Source organism: Castanea sativa, chromosome 5 (assembly GCF_040712315.1).
Source record: "Castanea sativa cultivar Marrone di Chiusa Pesio chromosome 5, ASM4071231v1".
NCBI lineage: Eukaryota > Viridiplantae > Streptophyta > Magnoliopsida > Fagales > Fagaceae > Castanea > Castanea sativa.
Window position 1 is genome coordinate 43,593,156 of NC_134017.1, and position 18,012 is coordinate 43,611,167.

General features: G+C 36.5%; 1 protein-coding gene across 1 annotated transcript; it reads left to right on the top strand.

Moving 5' to 3' along the window:
* The first annotated feature begins 5,442 nt into the window (after positions 1 to 5,442).
* On the top strand, positions 5,443 to 17,107 carry LOC142634139 (negative regulator of systemic acquired resistance SNI1). Its single transcript, XM_075808417.1, has 15 exons — positions 5,443 to 5,844; positions 6,089 to 6,155; positions 6,405 to 6,498; positions 6,632 to 6,700; positions 7,061 to 7,150; positions 8,528 to 8,599; positions 12,807 to 12,888; positions 12,960 to 13,009; positions 13,176 to 13,388; positions 13,466 to 13,536; positions 13,634 to 13,703; positions 14,811 to 14,876; positions 15,258 to 15,410; positions 15,652 to 15,788; positions 16,606 to 17,107. Exons 1-15 carry the CDS (start codon positions 5,724 to 5,726, stop codon positions 16,676 to 16,678), a joined length of 1,428 nt encoding a protein of 475 aa, XP_075664532.1. The 5' UTR covers positions 5,443 to 5,723; the 3' UTR covers positions 16,679 to 17,107.
* Positions 17,108 to 18,012: the final 905 nt, after the last annotated feature.

Sequence of the window (18,012 nt, forward strand, 5' to 3'; positions counted from 1 at the left end):
AATGGGTTTGGGTCATAAACGGGTCGACTCGAAAGCGACACGATAAGAAACATGTCATAAGCGGGTCAACCCGTGTAACCTGCATTAGACACGTCTGACATGCTAATTTATTTGTATCAACTAAGAATGACCCACTTAGCACAACCCATTTAACTCGTATAACAAATAAATATTCATTTTATTTTCGATTTGTCAAATACCTTTTATATCTAACATATATTTTAAATTTAAAAAGAAAAGTAAGTAATTACAAAAATTTACAAGGATATAATTGAAAATTGAAACTTTACAAACCCTATATCTCTAAACCCTACAAACCTTAAGGGCATGTTTCGTAGACTGTAATAGGCGCTGTAATGTAATAGTTATTCGTATGTTTAGTTATTCTTTAGTTTAGTTATATTTTTATTACAAAGAATAGTCATTCCTTATGAATAGCTATTCTTCAAAATGAGAAATAACTATTCCTTTTTAAGAGGTTGCATTAGTTATTCCTTAATAAGTGCAATAATTTCAAACCTTAATATATTTCCAAATAAACAAACTTTCCATATACATCTAACAATTATAAAAATAAAAAATAATAAAAAATAACACATGTCTCTCTTAAATTTAAAAGAAACAATTTTTAAGGAGATATAATTGTATGAGTAAGATATTTCCTAAAATAAATGTTAAGTTTCATTCTAATGTTATAACTCACAATCAAACTAATGAATGGGTTTAGTTATTGATGATGCAAGGAAAATTAGTAGATTGGATGCTCCGAACTTGGGAGGACTACTTGCTGTCTTGATGGTCTGAAAAAGAAAGGAAAGCAATCAAAGGTGACCGGGGTCGCCGGCCAAGAACCCTCCGATGGCAAGGTTAGTTTTTTCTCTCTAGATCAAGAGTTCCAACTTTTTAGGAAATGTAAAACATACATTTGTTTGGTCTGAATAAGCGTTTATATAGTGTCCGGAAGACAGTTATCAAGCTTGTAACCTCCCCTGGATTTGAGGAGGTGTGAGGGTTCAAATATAACTTCCGCAACTACTTAGGAGTTACATACTTCTCACATAACGGTCACTAGAAGTTATGCGTGTAATAAGGAGTTGTAGTACATACTCAAGAATTTTTCTAAGTATGAGGACCTAGTCCGAGGATCCTCCTGTTGATTGTACCTCGCTTGGAGATAAAGTCGTTCTCCCTATGGACGACCTTTGTTCAAGACGAGATTTGTCGCTCCCCAAGACGAGACGATGTGGTTTTGTCTCTTGACCATGCGAAACTTGTCCAAGCTTCCTCCTCCATGGACGAGTCATTGACGAGGTTCCTAAAATCCTTGCTTCGCTGGCCTTGTCAGGGACGACCTCTATGGACAATGTTGGAGTTGGTACTTTATCATACCCTATCAGTTATTACATTACAACACATTTTATTACTAGTAATGAATGAAGTCTTTTCTTGATCTGCCTCGTCCATCTTTATTTGGTTATAGCTTGAGAAAGCGTCCATAAAGCTCAGCAGCCTGTGACCTGCCATCGAGTCTACCAGCTGGTCTATGCGCGACAATGGATAACTGTCCTTGGGGCAGGCCTTGTTCAAGTCAGTAAAGTCCACGCACATCTGCCACTTGCCATTAGCCTTCTTTACCATGACTACATTCGCTAACCAGTCTGGGTAATAAGCTTCTCGAATGAACTCTGCGGTGATCAACTTCTGGACTTCTTCTTTGATGGCATTGTCTCACTCAGGAGCAAAAATCATCTTCTTCTGACGCACTGGTTTGGAGTAGGGACACACATTCAGACGGTGAGTAATGACACTTGGATCAATACCTGGCATGTCCTCATGACTCCATGCAAAGACATCAAGGCTCTTCTTCAAAAACTGGATCAGAGTATGCTTTGCCTTTTCTTCCATGCTTGCCCCAATTCTAGTGAACTTCTCGGGTCTACTCTCGTCCAATGGGACATCCTCTAATACCTCAATGGGTTCCGCTGCGATCCTTCTCTCGTCTATACTCATTGTCTGTACGTGCTCATCCATCGCCAACATAGCTAGGTAGCACTCTCTGGCGGCCAACTGATCTCCCTGCACTTGGCCCACTCCGTGCTCGGTCGAGAATTTAACAGAAAAATGGTAGGTAGAGGTTACCGCCTTCCAACTATTCAAAGTTAGCCTTCCAATGATAGCATTATATGATGATGCACAATCAACAACAAAGAAGTTTACCTTTTTGGTTATCTGTTGCGGATACGCTCTAACCACCACTGGTAATGTGATGGTGCCCACAGGTTGCACCTTCATTCCTCCAAATCCCACCAATGGCGAATTCACTGGTCGAAGTTGATCTCGTCCTAGCCTCATTTGCTTGAAGGCTGGGTAATACAAAATGTCCGTCGAACTGCCATTGTCCACCAACACTATCTTGGTCGTGTAATCAGCAATGGGTAAGGTGATGACTATCGCGTCATCGTGTGGGTGGTGAACCCGTCCAGCGACCTCGTCTGTAAACGTAATGGCTTGCTCGTCTGCTTCTCTTGTCCTGGGAGGTCGTCCAGACAGCTGGACGTTTTGTACCACCTTCAGATATGATTTCTTTGACTTGGACGACTGTGCTGTCGAGGCTCCTCCTATAAGGACTCTTATTTCTCCAAGTGGGGGTCGCGATGACTCTTCCACCTTAGCTTTCAACTTCTCATCTCTCTGATCTCGTCCAAGGAAATTCCTCAGCTTCCCTTGCCTCATAAGGTTCTCTATCTGCTACTTTAGATCAAAACACTCGTCCGTGTCGTGCCCATGGTCTCTGTGAAAGCGACAATACTTATTCCTATTGCGCTTGTTAGGATCTCTTTTCATTTTCTCTGGTCACTTCAAGGACGGATCATCCTTGAGTTGCATAAGCACTTGCTCTAATGACATATTCAGGGGTGTGTATTGCTGATTTCTGGCTGAGGAACTCGCCTTCTTACCATCTTTTTCTTTTTTTTCTTCTGCTCGAGCCTTCTTTGGACGAAGACCCTGATCTGGATAACGTTGGTGACCTGTTTTCGAGCGTTCTGATCTCTTTCTCTTCTTCGCTATAATAGCGTCCTCAGCATTCATAAAATTCTGGGCCGAATGGACGAGTTCGGCCATAGTCTACAGTTCCTGCTCATAGAGCTTATGAATGAACAAGTCAGAGTTGACCCCATTGTAAAAGGTAGTCAATAACAACTTGTCGTCCATTTCATCCACCATTAAGGCTTCTCTATTGAATTGGGTAATGAAGGACCGCAAACTTTCATTTCCCCTTGTTCTATAGTTAGCAAACTAGAAGAGGAACGCTTGTGGCGTTGCCCTCCAATAAAATTATTGACGAATAACTTACTCAACTCCTCGAATGAGCCTACAGAGTTTGGGGGTATTTTGCTGAACCATACCCGTGCTGGCCCCTTAAGTGTGGTAGGGAAAACTCTGCACATAATCTCGTCCGAGACCCCTTGGAGGTGCATGGTCGTCTTGAAAGTAACGATATGATCACACGGGTCACGATTTCCATCATACGAATCCAAGGAAGGCATTTTGAATTTCGGGGGTAGAGGCGACTGTTGATGGAAGCCGTGAAAGGGGAGTCCGTTCGGTGAACTAAATCATCCACGGGGTTCGCCTGCCTCATATTCTCCTTCATTTCATCCATGGCTTTTCTCATCTAGTCCATCTCTCTCTCCAAGTGTGGCACTCTTCGTGAAGCAGTGCCCCTTGACTGATTTTCGGACTCAACATTTTCTCCTCCACCTTCCCGACCCTGGGCTTGTCCTTCCGTGTGCCATCCTGGCGCTACCTCCTTAGATTGATCTCCCTATTCAACTCTTGATTCTGATGGGTAATTCTGCCATAGCAACATCCATAGACTGTATGTGTTGAACGGAAGGCGGTTGCATGGCAAGCGCTGATTGACGATCACGGAGGGGATTACTAGAAGCTTCCCTACTCTCCTGGTGATCTGGACTAGTAGCCCTTGATCTTGTTCGAACCATTCAGCCTTTTGTTTGGGAAAGGCTAATCGTTGAAAGCAGATAATTGAACGAAAAGAACACTCTATTCTCTTCCCCACAGACGGCGCCAAACTGATGATGCAAAGAAAATCAGTAGACTGGATGCTCCAGACTTGGGATGACTACTTGTTATCTTGATGGTCTAAAGGAAAGCAATCAAAGGTGACCGGGGTCGCCGACCAAGAACCCTTCGATGACAAAGTTAATTTTTTCTCTCTAGATCAGGAGTTCTAACTTTTTAGGAAATGTAAAACATACCTTTGTTTGGTCTTAATGGGCGTTCATATAGTGTCCGGAAGACAGTTATCAAGCTTGTAACCTCCCCTGGATTTGAGGAGGTGTGAGGGTTCAAATATAACTTCCGCAATTACTTAGGAGTTATATACTTCTCACATAACGGTCATTGGAAGTTATGCGTGTAATAAGGAGTTGTAGTACATACTCAAGAATTTTTCTAAGTATGAGGACCTCGTTCGAGGATCCTCCTGTTGATTGTACCTCGCTTGGAGATAAAGTCGTTCCCCCTATGGACGACCTTTGTTCAAGACGAGATTTGTCGCTCCCCAGGACAAGACGACGTGGTTTTGTCTCTTGACCATGTGAAGCTCGTCCAAGCTTCTTCCTCCATGGATGAGTCATTGACGAGGTTCCTAAAATCCTTGCTTCGCTGGCCTTGTCACGGATGACCTTTATGGACGATGTTGGAGTTGGTACTTTATCATACCCTATCAGTTATTACATTACAACACATTTTATTACTAGTAATAAAGATTACAATTCCTATCGTAATCCTCATTCAGTGTACCAAACGTATCCTAAATCTTTAAACCTTCTTATGAATATCTTTTTATTTTATTTTATATTTTATATTTCAGCCGTACTACTCTTCTCACGCTCAATTCTCAAACTCAAAGTGTCAACTCTCAAACCGGTTATTGCTCTCTCTCTCTCTCTCTGAAGTGTATGTACTTATGTTGGAGTGTGAAGAACTTATTTTTAGATGATTGTTATATTTTTGTTCAACTATATTATTTTGAATGTAGGTTGAAAACTTAAAGTGTATGCACTAATTTTGAGATGTAAAAAAAATTATTTATAGATGGATTGAAATGGGTTGTGTTACATTCGTGTCAACCCAACAAGACTCGTTTATTAAACGAGTCAAATGAGTTGGGTCAGGTCAATCTGCCTTATTAACAGGTTGGGTTAGGGTTGAAGGATCATGACATGATTATTAAATGAGTCGGGTTAGGTTGAACCATTTAGTCGAATACCCCTATCTTGATATGACACGAACCCGACACGCTAACCAAATTGACACCCCTACTCTAGTATCTTATATATAGATTGTATACAACCAATGTCTCATAATATATTTGTCTAATAATATATAAAATTCACAAATATGTAATTCCTATACAATATTAAATTTTCAAGCCCAAGAAGACCCGTTGCACCCATTGCCTCTTTCTTTAGAGACCCACAACAAGGCCCAGCCCTAATCGGGCACGACCCGAGATCTTCTTCCATACGAATCTTCATGTAGATCAGGCTGGGCCTTTGGCGGGAAAACGAAAACAGTTGTATTATTAATTTTCCTTCAAAATCTAAAAACTTCATCAGAACTTTACTTTCTAGTTTCTAACAAATTAGGGTTTCAAAATTTTTTTTTCTCTCATTTTCTCATTGGAGAAGTTGAAGATGGAGAAGGAGAACGATATCAATAGAGGAAGAAGCAATAAAGGAGGAGGAATTGCAGAGAACATTTTGGCTTTTCTCGACGCTTCCGTGACTAAAGACACTCAGGACGCCAATGATGATAGTATGTACTTTTAAATTCTTTGCTTATTCTCTGTTTGGTTTCCGAGAAAAAACCGCAGGAGCTTAAAAAATAGGAAGTTTGATTTCAATTTTATGTTGCTTTCCCGGAAATGGACTGTTGAAAAGTCTACTGATCCTGCTGTGTCTAGTATGATTAAATTTGAATTTTCTGAAGTTTATTGTTACGATTTTCTTGCCAACCAAACAAAGGCTAAAGACTACATTTGTTGATTGATGATGCGTAGGGATTGCTTTCTTGGAAGCTATTTTTGCTGCTTCGATTGTTCCAGAAAGTGGATTTCCTCCAACCAAGTAATTCTCTCAGAGCAATTTTTCTTCTTCTTTTGATTGACTGTGTTACCAACTAATGATATATATATATAAAAATCCATATTCATTATTGTTCTTTTCAAAATGGAGCCATCATTTTCTTTATTTGCATAAATGCCAATGGATTGGAATGGAAAATTTTTCACTTCTTTATAGTAAAATGTGTTATGTTTCTCTTAGCCTGAGTAAATATTATATTTATTTTTGAAAGTTTTGAATTTGGTTGTGAAGCAAAATGAGCGAGGCAGTGTTTCAGATATTGAGGCTTGGTAAATCCCTAGAACTGATTATGGCAAGTTTTCAGCTTTTGAATGAGTTAGACAAGGTGTATCTTTGATCCCTTAATTTTAATTCAACATAAAGTTTACTTCTCAGATGCCCCATAATTCTAACGAGAATCACTCTCGATCTTGTGTGATTTTTTTTTAATTTATTTTTTTATTTTATTTTCAATGCAGCGTTACCCTCGGGTGTATTTATCAAATTCATCCTCTAGCGCTTCACTTGACTTAGTCGTGGTTAAAGAGGTATTAGATTGATTATGGCTGCTGAATGTGTCCCTTATACTTGTGATTTATATATATTTTAAATTTCTTTTTTTTTTTATAATTCAGTAGTTACAATTTGGAGGGAGAATTTGAACCTGGTTAAAGAGGTATTAGATTGGTTATGGCTGCTTAATGTGTCCCTTATACTTGTGATTTATATGTATATTTTTTAAATTTCTTTTTTGATAATTCAATAGTTACAATTGGGAGGGGGAATTTGAACCTTGGATGTCTATGTTAGAAATACTAGGAGGTGCTAGATGAGCTAGAAGGCTCATGGCTGTATTTTTTAAATTTCTATGTCGTGTATGATAATCAATTCTCTCTGTTTTCTTTTAGGCTTGGTTGCCATTTGTTCTTGGCTTGGGTACCAATGATAGTGAGAGAGAAGCAGCACACAAAAAGTCTGGTGCAACACTTGATTCCTCTGTGAGTTTGATTTGCTGTTCTTGGCTTTCTTGTTCTGTTTCCTTTAATTTGTAATTCATAGACGTTAGTAAGTTGTATATTGCTCACTATGACCAATCCGCAATAAACTGCACTACAGCACTAGTGTTTCTACTAAGAAAGCTATTTAATTTTTTCTCAAAAACTGTCCTCATCTACAATTTCTAGGACTCCATTTGGATTGTAAGGGAGATAAAGAAAGTAGAAGTACTTAGAGGTGCTTAATAAATCAAGATTTTTGCAACTTTTTTACTTTCCCTCTTTCTTTTGTGTTATATTTTATGAACTTTTTATCTTAAATATTTCACCTGGCGAACGAAGTTCTGAATCGTGAGTTAATGTCTATAAAAAGTAACCTAGTTGTGAATATCAATTGTGCGTTTCCATGATTCTAAAACAGGTTTTTGCATTCTATGAGCATGTAGACTTTTTGGTTGTGGGGAGGACGTGGGAAGTGGTGGTTTGTGACACATAGGTATAGAGTAATGGATTTTATGTAGAATCTTTAGATATTCAGCACTAAATTAGACTCTTGATGAGATTTTGAATGTGTTGATGGCTGTTTGATGTTAAATCAATGAATACAACATGAAATAAAGCAAGATAAAATACTAGGCAATCACACCTAGGTTTTCCTAAGAAATCAAACTTAGGTTGGAGAAGGCAATTACACCCTCAAAACTGAGAGTAAGCTCCTGGAATTTTACTGCAATAAAACCTTTATATAGGTTATAGGTTATTGTTAAATCCATTCCTAGAAGGACCGAGACTTCTTAATAACCTATTCCTAGAATGATTAGAATTATTAATAACAAAGGAAAAAGTACATAAGAGCTTCTAAACCAAATAGGAAAAGGGCTTAAAAACAAAAAATAAGAGTGATTGGCTTTTCATACAGCCAGGGACAGCCCATTCTAGATATATGAAAATGACCAGATTGCCCTTATTTTGGTAAAGCTTAATTTAAACCTTAATCCAATAAAAGATAAACAGAAACAAACAGTAAAAGAAAACTTAATACTCTAAACTTAATAAGCTATGTCCTAAGAGAGCTCTCCATCATCCAAAACATCCCAAATAATGCTTGAGCATTAGAACCAGCTTATCCTTGCCTCTTATAACTTATAAATCTTTAAAGGGGGCCACCAGTTATGTTCCCCATCAGGCTGACAACCTGAATCATTTTTGACTGCAGAGATTTTTTATTGTTATATGATGGAAATATTAATGATGGATGATGCCGTTTAGTTCCTATATCTTACTATTCTGGAGTGTTTGATTGTTGAGCACTTGAACTTGATTTTAACTGTCTTAATTACTGCAATTCCGCCTTCAAATAAGTGTCAATGCTTATCTCAGGCTTTTCATCTTCTGATTCAAGACCTTGCTGCAGTGGCTGGTGAAGAAAAATTTCAAGCATTAGACACAAAGGTTGGTTTACTTATTTTCTGGCTTCATTGGAAGGGCCTGGCATATTTGATCATAGGTCATATTAGTAAAGCGAAGTATGTTAATTGCAGTCACATGAATGTGATTCATTTGTAGAGTGTACATGGATGTTGGTTCTAAACCCTATGTTTATCTTGATAAACTTGGAATGCAAAATGTAAAGATCATGTTTGGGAAAACAAATACAAAACCCAATTGTACGCATATATTGAATATAGGTGCAAACATGAACTGGTGCTGTGCCCCATTATTATGGTTTTCATCTCATTTTTTTCAATTCAGTAACACTCTTCCTCCTCATGTTAAGCCTTTTGTAGAGGCACATATTTTACAATATTTTGTGGGGAGCCCTGTCCTTAAGGATATGTTTGATTAGAAGTAAATTATTAAAAATGGAAAAAGGGTGAGGGAATAAGTCTTACCTTGTTTGGTAAGGTGGAAATTAGGTAAGCCTTTTGTAGAGGCACATATCTTAAAATATTTTGAGGGGAGCCCTGTCCTTTAGGATATGTTTGATTAGAAGTAAAATATTAAAGATGGAAAAAGGGTGAGGGAATAAGTTTTACCTTAGAAATTAGGAAGGAGAGGCAAGTCCAAAGGGTTCTTATTTAAAAAGGTTTCTATTTAAAAAAAAAAACAATTAGAAGAAAGGGTTGATGCAGAAAGTGCGAAGACAGTTGTATTAAATTTTAGAAGAAAATTGTCAATTTTAGGTTTATTATTGGTCGATTGCATTTTATTTTAGGTTTTTTTTAGCTATTACATGATTAATATTTTATTTTATTTCTTAGAGTCAAGTTTATCTTTAGAATTCAATTATTAAGCTTTGGCCCAAGTCAATTAGGGTTATAGTCCAGTCTTATTAGCTATTTAAGTGTGCTATTATACTCTAGTGGGGACAGTCTATGATAAAAATTTTATTGGTATTATGCTCATGTTTAGTGCTGATTCCACTCAACAATAGGTGCTGAAGCCTACGTTTCATGCCATTCTAGGTGGCGAAGATTAGAATTTCTTGTATTCTTCTTTCTTATTTTGGTAAAATTTATTTAAGCTTTGGTACCAGAGCAAAGTTCGATTCATCACAACCACCTAGTCACCTGCAACCTAGGATGCACGGACACTTCATTTGGGGTGTCGTACCCATGTTGTAATGGTGTCTAATCTGCCATATCATGTTATAATTTTTCAAAAATTACTTGTGTCACCGTATCGTACCTATACTCGTACCCAGACCTGTGTTCGTGTCCATGCATTCTAGCCTACAACCCAAAGCTCAAGCCTCCACCACCAAGCCGTGAACCTAGCCTCCAAAACTTTCAAATCCAATCTTAAGTCAACTCAAACCCCATTAAAAACTCATAATTTATCCCTAAACAAATCCATGTGAGCGTTCGTTAAAAAATACCCAAACACCATCGTCATACTGAGCTTGGCAACACTTTCCAAACCGCCTAGATCACAACCCAAACAAACCTAGGGCCACCTCTCATCCATTTGGGTTCTCCCAATTGAGCTTGTGAGTTTGCCTACACTAGATTGTGAAGATTGCAATTGTGAGTCCCAAATGCTACCGCCCAAACGTATTCTTCCGTTGTCACTATAAAACCTATTGAAGCCCATGTTGCTGATTTCACCTTAACTGTCATCGAGACCAAAGCAGCATCCATGCTTGCTATAACAAGTTTCTACTGACAATCCCACATGCAAAAGCGGGTCCTACATTTTTGTCATCATCACATCAAAGCAATATTGCCGATGGCATCTTCATTCCACTTAGACCTCATTGTAAATCAATTTTTTCATTCATTGAAGCCGAGCCATGCTGCCCCAATTGCTTGACAGGTTGCTCTGCGGCCATTACTCTGTTGGAAAATATTGACTCATTGCCATTGGAGCTGTGCCGATTCTATCACTGCTTGGGTTGATGTTCATTATAATGGATCTTTGTTTTACTTGTTTTGCATGCCTACAACCAAATAGTGCAACTTGACCAAAATTAACACACCGCCACTTGGTCTTGTGAATTTCAGACCCAATCCATTGTAAATAAAATTGAAGGCCTGAAAACAAGTAATGATGCATATGGGTTTGCCCACTAGCCCATGTAATTAATTTAGCTTAACATCAAGCCGTACGTGGGCCTTGACCCATATGTGCTTGTCATTAGCCAATCAAGGTTCAAAACACAGCAACGTTTAGTCCATACCTGGGTTTTGTCAAGATGAAGCTCATTAGTAGAGGAAAAAAAATATTGGTAGAGTGTGGAGAACATCTCTTTATAAGGAACAAGCATACTATAGCTATTTGGTTAGAAATGATTCAAATGAAAGAAAACCTCAGAAAAATATCACCTCAGTCCTATATTCCTATCAAGAGAAACCTCTACCTCAAATCCTATTTGGGTGACTTTTAGATCGAAAAAATAGTTTGAGGCAAGAGAATATCACTTCAGTCCTACTAATTACTTAGCACAATTTGAAGAATACAAGATGCTTGTTCGTATTCTGAATCCCAATTGGTAATGGAGCCCACTTTGGTATCAATAAAAGCCACACTGAAATTCATCTAAGACCTGTCTTCATGGATCATGTTAATGGATCCTTCCTTTCTACCGATGACCACTAGCAATTAAATTGTAGCTCCCCACACAAGAGACAATAGTGTTGGTATTGAGATTTTGGTGAAGAAACATCTAGACCACTGGAACCTAGTGTTGAAAGAGAAGTATAAGTGCCAATAGATGTTGCTTCAATTCTAGAGTACCGAGCAGAGCATTCTGTGGAGCCTAAATAGTGAGTTGGAATACTTCAACCATGTTTAGTAGATTTAATGTAGCTTGTTAGAGAGTCATATATATTGCTTATTGCTGTGAACAGAGATATCACATTGCTCTTAGTATGGACAAAAGAAAAATTAGCAGAAAAAGGTGTTTTGCAAAAACAAGAGTGATGTGAGATGAATCAGAAGTGAATGGGGTTTAATGATCTGATACCATGTTAAGTAAAGAGACTAAAAGATGGAATTGTACAGAAAAGGAGGACCTGTGTTTCCAAGATTCCATCCCCAAAACCATTCATTCATTCATTATATATGGGAGAGTTTGTTATAAGATGGAGAATATTTTGATGGTGACACCTGGTAGGGATACCTCATCAGTTCAATCTTCTAGACTTTTATAGACGAGTACCACTCATATAATAAATGTGTACAACCCAATAATATCTCTATAATTCTCTAATAGTGGTCATAATTTCTTGTGCTCTCATTCAAAGCCTTTTGATGATGGCATATGCCACAAATCATGTACTTAATAATGTAGATTATTCTACTAAATGTGTTCACTATTTCTTGGTTGTGTGTGTGCATGTGTAATAACTACTTTGTGATCTCATATGCAACAAATCATGTACTTGACAATGTAGGTTTATTTCCTAAATGAATTCGCTACTTCTTGATTGCATTTTCCTGTTTCAATTGTTTGAAAACATTACTAATAAAGTAATTTCCCTATAGACATGCAATGCATCATTAACAACAACCAAACTGTAGTCCCAAAATTCTAAAGTTGGCTATGGATCTTTAACATACTAATCAGGTTGGATCACATTCACATGTATTCTTTTCCATTATTCATTGAAGTCATACTCTATGTTACCTCTTTAATTGACGTCCTTTTTTTACTATTTCTACAAATGCTGTTCTATGACCTTCTTCTAACGTTTATTATTCCTTTCCTTTGACTTGAATCAACTCACTCTTCCTTGCAAGTTCCTTGATTGCTCTTCTCTGCACAAGACCAAGCCATTAGACTCTCTCTCATCTTTTCATTAATATGGACCAGCCCCTATTTTTAAGTGAATTTCCTCATTTTGAATTCCATCTTTCTTTGTATTTCCACTATCTTGACAATCTCATTTTTGCTACACCCAGTTTATGAACATGTTGCTTCATAATGGCCACACGGAATACATCATCAATGCCCCTTATTGATATTAACTTCTGTTTCAGATTTTTTGACCTAGAATTCCTTGACTCTTTCAGTATAATTGTATATATCGTATCTGATGCTCTTTTACAATTGAGTGATTTATATCCAGTAGGTATTTGCTATCAATTCCTTGGCTTTATCACTTCACTTAGGCACAAATTTTGTTAGGTTCTTATTTGTTACTTTACCTGTTGGCAGTCCCTTGGGAGCATGTTACTGTTCCAGTATCTTGTGAATGTTCTTGAAGCAGATATACTACCTCGTAACAGTGTGTATGAAGGTATGCTGATATTTGTTTCTTTTATGCCATCACATCTTTGGGAGGTTGAAGTAGTTCATTGTGTGCTGCAGAAACTATGAACTGGGCCCTTCTGAGGGAATCTTTGCTTAACGTGCTTCTGGTATACTCTTACAGTACTAATACTTTAATCATCTATTGATGTTCTATATCATGGCTCTTCTGTTGTCTTTCTTTACAGAGATTTAACTTCAGACTCCTGCTTCTTGGAGACACTATTTAATATTTATTTGAGAGAATGTGAGGTTTAGACTAGATTTCTTTTGCAGGGGTCAAGAAAATTAAACTACAAAGGCTTAGTGAGAGATTGCTTGACCATTATATGTGGACTATGTCAAATTCAATCTGCATTCAGTAATGATAAGATGTGCTCGGAGAATTATGTGGCAAAACCATCTGACCGTTGTGACACTGCTGTGGCAATTTCTTTGCCTGAAATAGGACAGAATACCTGCATTGCCATGCAGAAACTTCTGATACTAGTAAGTTCCAAAACATCCTCTAGTTCAGGATGTTTGAATCAGTCTCACCATGGGCTCTAATAATGTTAACTCTTTAGATTATGGAACTTGATATATCAAAGAAGAAAGCAGATATGAAAGGTTTGACTACCAGAGCCGATGGTGTGAGGTTATTGTTTCTTTTCCTCAAGTAGTGAAATTTTAGGTATTGGTCTGTGTTTGTGTATAGTTGTTGAAAAATAAAAGCATTGCTGGAATATGTGCAGGACCCCACTGTTGGAGATAATTCTTGATGAACTAACTTACAATAAGGGCCTACTTTCCCCATTTCTCCAGGTATTCATCCAAATATTTTTTCTACTCTCTCATTTGCAATAAGTGTGCATTTCTGTATTTATATGTACCCACACATGTGAATACGTTGTTTAATGCATTGTAAAAGATGGGGATGCCTCAATAGGCACTTGGCTTTATCCAGAAAACAATGGCATAGGTGTTAGCTGCAACTCTGACCACATACCAAAAAATCCGTATCCCTTATTAAATATTGAACGAGGGGGTTCATTAGTGCGTAGTTTTACTTTTTTATTTTATTTTATTTTATTTTTTTATCTAGGAAATTCTTAATCTACTATGATGTTGCACATGATAAACATTTAGATTTGTAACCATTTTTCTATTGATCAAGATTTTCAGCTGCATCATTACTGCCATTGCCACACCACCTCTGATGCTACCACTGCCAACACTACTAACATCATTGTTACCACATTGCCACCATCACACCACCTTTACTATTGCCACCTCCTCACCAACATGAAATATTAGTGATTTCTATGCAAGTTAAACATCGGAAAATGTTTTCAGGATCAATTTCAATGTACCAACCAAAAATAGAAAAAACAAGTCATTTTCATGTCCCAGGAAATTATTTTTTGTTGAAACAAATGGAGAGTAAGTTGGCTAAGTTTTTCTGATTATATTTGTTTCCTAATTTATTGCACAATTTGTATTTGCTATTACTTTGTAAAGGTCCGTGTTTCCATAGTTTCAAGTGATTCTAGTTTCTTATTGTGTCTTGGTAAGTTACAATTTTCTAGTAGTTATATTATGGGAAAATACACTGTTAGTCCCTAAACTTTAGTGCTTAGCACCTGAAGATTAAGTGGTTGCTTTTAGTTCATAGCAAACTTAAAATGGTTGCTTTAGGTCCTTTTGTTAACATCTGTTAAATCTCTCTATGGAACGATGACGTGCCCTAACTAAAAATTAACATGTCATCACTTCGTTAGACACGTTTGGGACTAAAAGTGATTGCTTTAAATTGTAGGGTCTAAAATTGCTCATGGGCTGAAGTTCAAGGACTGACAATATATTTTGGTCTTCTTTTATTTTTAAGAATGCCAATATTTTTTTAGTGCCAATAATGGGGATGGTTTGCAGGTCTTCAATGAACCCAAATGGAAGCTGGATATAATTTTGCAGTATTTCTGGAAGTACATAGCAAAAGTAAGTTGTTAGATTACTGGTACCTCCATTTAAATGGTCCCAAATGATTCATGTCTATGATGTTTGCCTTTATATATCAAGGCTTTTTGACTTGGGGACAGAACTTTCCTATGTTCATCCAACCTACTAAATGGTGACTTATATGAGCATTTTTAGTTACATGACATATTAAAGTCATGTGACTAATTTAAATGACTTAATGAATTATCTAAAAAAATACATGTGGATAATCAGTTGAACTGTCACATAACGGGTTAGTGGAGATTCCTTTAATCCGGCTTAGAGGAAAACTGTCCTTGACATGATTTTAAAGGTAATACGATATGTTTTTCCTACTATTGTATTATCTTCATATGGTTAATTGCATCCCATTTTGCACAGCCTTCTATTCGTACTCGAAGATCAACTGATTTTGTAGATGATGAAACTTTCAATGGAGCTTTGAAGTGCTTTTTAAATGGTACTAGCACAAAAGGCATCATAAAAAGGATTGGTATAAAAGAAATTCAGTTGCTTTTAGCACATGGTTATAAGGTGATTCTTCTAGTATCTCAAGCAACATTTACTTCTTGATGCCCTACAGCTACAGGTTATTGTGTTTTACCACGACTCATTCTTTTAGTATACCTGTCTTCATATTGACTAATATGAATTATTTTCGTATATATCTTGACATATGCGGTTAATATATAACAAGCTTTAACTTGTCATCTGTACCATTTTTGGGATAGAGCTCCCTTTCTTGCTGATAAGTTCAGATAAAACTCTCTTTCAGGCTCAATTGTTGCTATTGTCTGAACAATGCCCTGCTGAAGCCATCTCAGATTCCAAGGAAGATGTGAGAGGCAACTCTCTTGTGGAAATAAGCAAGAATATGATCTCTGCTTTCAATAGTTTGAGGAGAACTGATGAGTAAGGCTCATAGTCATGAGTTCTAACTTGCTTTTGCTTGTTCTCTTTGCATGAATTCTAATAAATTATCACTTAATCCAAAAACTTATACTAATAGAAAATGGTGAATTTAATCATTTAAATTTTTTTTTCTAACACTACTCATGTATGAGCCCAAATCCCCCTCAATAAATGGGGCTCAACTTGAACTTTTAATTTTAAACGAGAGGTAGGGTGGAGACAAAGTTGGAACCCAGGATCACGTACTCTAATTTACCAACCAATCATTAGAGCCCAAAATTATTGTGTAAGAAACTGTCAAAATCTATTACCTTGAGAAGTCAAATTATTTACCAAAGGGCACAGCCAAATCAACTTGTGTTTTCTATATAATTTTTTTCCCTGAAATTCAACATGACACGCTTGTTTAATGGAAAATTTTATTACCTCTGATTGGTTTTTACTTGTATCATGATGGCGATATTTAGTTTTTACCCAAACTTATAATACAGCTTGGAAGTCACCGTAGTTCATTTTGAATCATGTCTATAACTACAGAACAGCAGTCTCAATATTGAACTGAGATTTATATCTCAAAAACAATACCAAAAATAGTTTTTAAAAAATTCAATCTAAAAAGTCACTACTTGCGGGAGCAGTAAACTGTGAGGATATCATGACATTTCCTTGGACAAAATCATTTTGTTTGTTAGTTATATATGAAGTGTGCTGTGTTTATCTGAAATTAGATGACAAAATCTTGAGTCTAGTAAATCAAGTGGTTGATTCTCTCAGTATCTTTCTTTTGTGCTGATTAATGTTACTTGCAATGGTGTAGGTGCATGGAGATTTCGTCATATGTTAAAGAAGCAGTGTTTACAGCAGCGACACTCCTCTCTAAAAAGTCTTAGTGGCTCAGAATCATTGACTCATTCTGAAGGATGCTATCCTGCAGGTAATCTGATTGTTCCTTTCTACAAGTATAGTAATGGAGAGGCACCTGTATGAATTCTCTCTATATTGACTTGATTGCTAGCCAGCAGCATATTTGTGTAGGGCTTTGCTGCTTTCATTACGTTATCTATTTTCTAACTTCCCAACTAATGGGAGTTATTGTTTTTACTTTTTGTTGTTTTCCCCCGGTGTATAATTTTTGGTCTGTCATACTTATGCCCGTTTTTTATTTGGCCAATTACCCTGAATTATGTCCTTGTAATTCAAAATGGTTAGTTGTATATTTTGCTCAGCCTTGATGTGGATGGTGACCCATTGGATGAAACAATGGCTAGCCAAAATTTGTTTACCCTTTGAGATTTCTACCCATTATTTGTCCCCTTCTATTTTCTAATTTATCCTGTTCTGCTTTCTATTTCATACTTGCATCTCTAATCAAACAAGCAAAATAATGATTTAATTACTTAGCTCCTCCAGAATGCAATCTCTACCGGCAAATTTTTTCTTTTTTAATGGTAGTTTCCCTTTAAAAAAAAAATGTGTATGTTTAACATAGATGGCTAGTTTACATTTTTAGAGGTGACTCAGTCAACATGGATTTCTGCAAAATGATATAGTTTTTTCTTTTTTAATGCATACAATTGATCATGTGGATTGAAAATGATTGCTCAAGAAAAGGATATCCGCATTCAGCAAAAAAGAAGAAGAAAAGGATATCCGCATTCATATAATGTTGGAAGTTTTCACTAATAATTGGAGCTCAAAAAATGAAACTACTTCTAATTATAAAAAAAAGGCTAAAATGCAAAATTGACCTTTTAACTTTCTTCAGATTTTATTTCAGCTTTCTAACTTTGCTTTCGTTCATTTCAGTTTTTCAAGTTTCAGATTTATTCAATTAAGGCTTATTTGTTAACTTTTGTTAAAATTTTTTGAAAAAAAAATCTGAAAATATTTTTCAATCTTTAATTGAATTTTTTTAATTTAAGAAATTTGAAGAAAAATTTATAAAATAGAAAAATTAACCACAACATGTAACAAAAGTTGATGGAAAAGCCTTAATTGAATAAATTTAAAAGTTAGATGATTGAAATGAACAAAAGCAAAGTTAGATGGTTGAAATGTCTGATGAAACTTAGAGGGTCAGTTTTTGCATTTTACCTTATAAAAAACACAAAAAGGGCACAATCCAAGTATACGAGAAGTATACAAAGGGAGAGCTCAAGCAAAAAAGAAATTAAAATAAAAGTAAAAATGTAATAAACATTATGAGATCGCTTGGGTCTTCAAT

Excerpts from the sequence above, each read along its gene's own strand:
- LOC142634139 (XM_075808417.1), top strand. The coding sequence starts at position 5,724 with ATGGAGAAGGAGAACGATATCAATAGAGGAAGAAGCAATAAAGGAGGA. Across the intron at positions 13,537-13,633 it reads ACCAGAGCCGATGGTGTGAG|GACCCCACTGTTGGAGATAA; the intron begins GTTATTGTTTCT and ends GAATATGTGCAG. Across the intron at positions 14,877-15,257 it reads TCTGGAAGTACATAGCAAAA|CCTTCTATTCGTACTCGAAG; the intron begins GTAAGTTGTTAG and ends CATTTTGCACAG.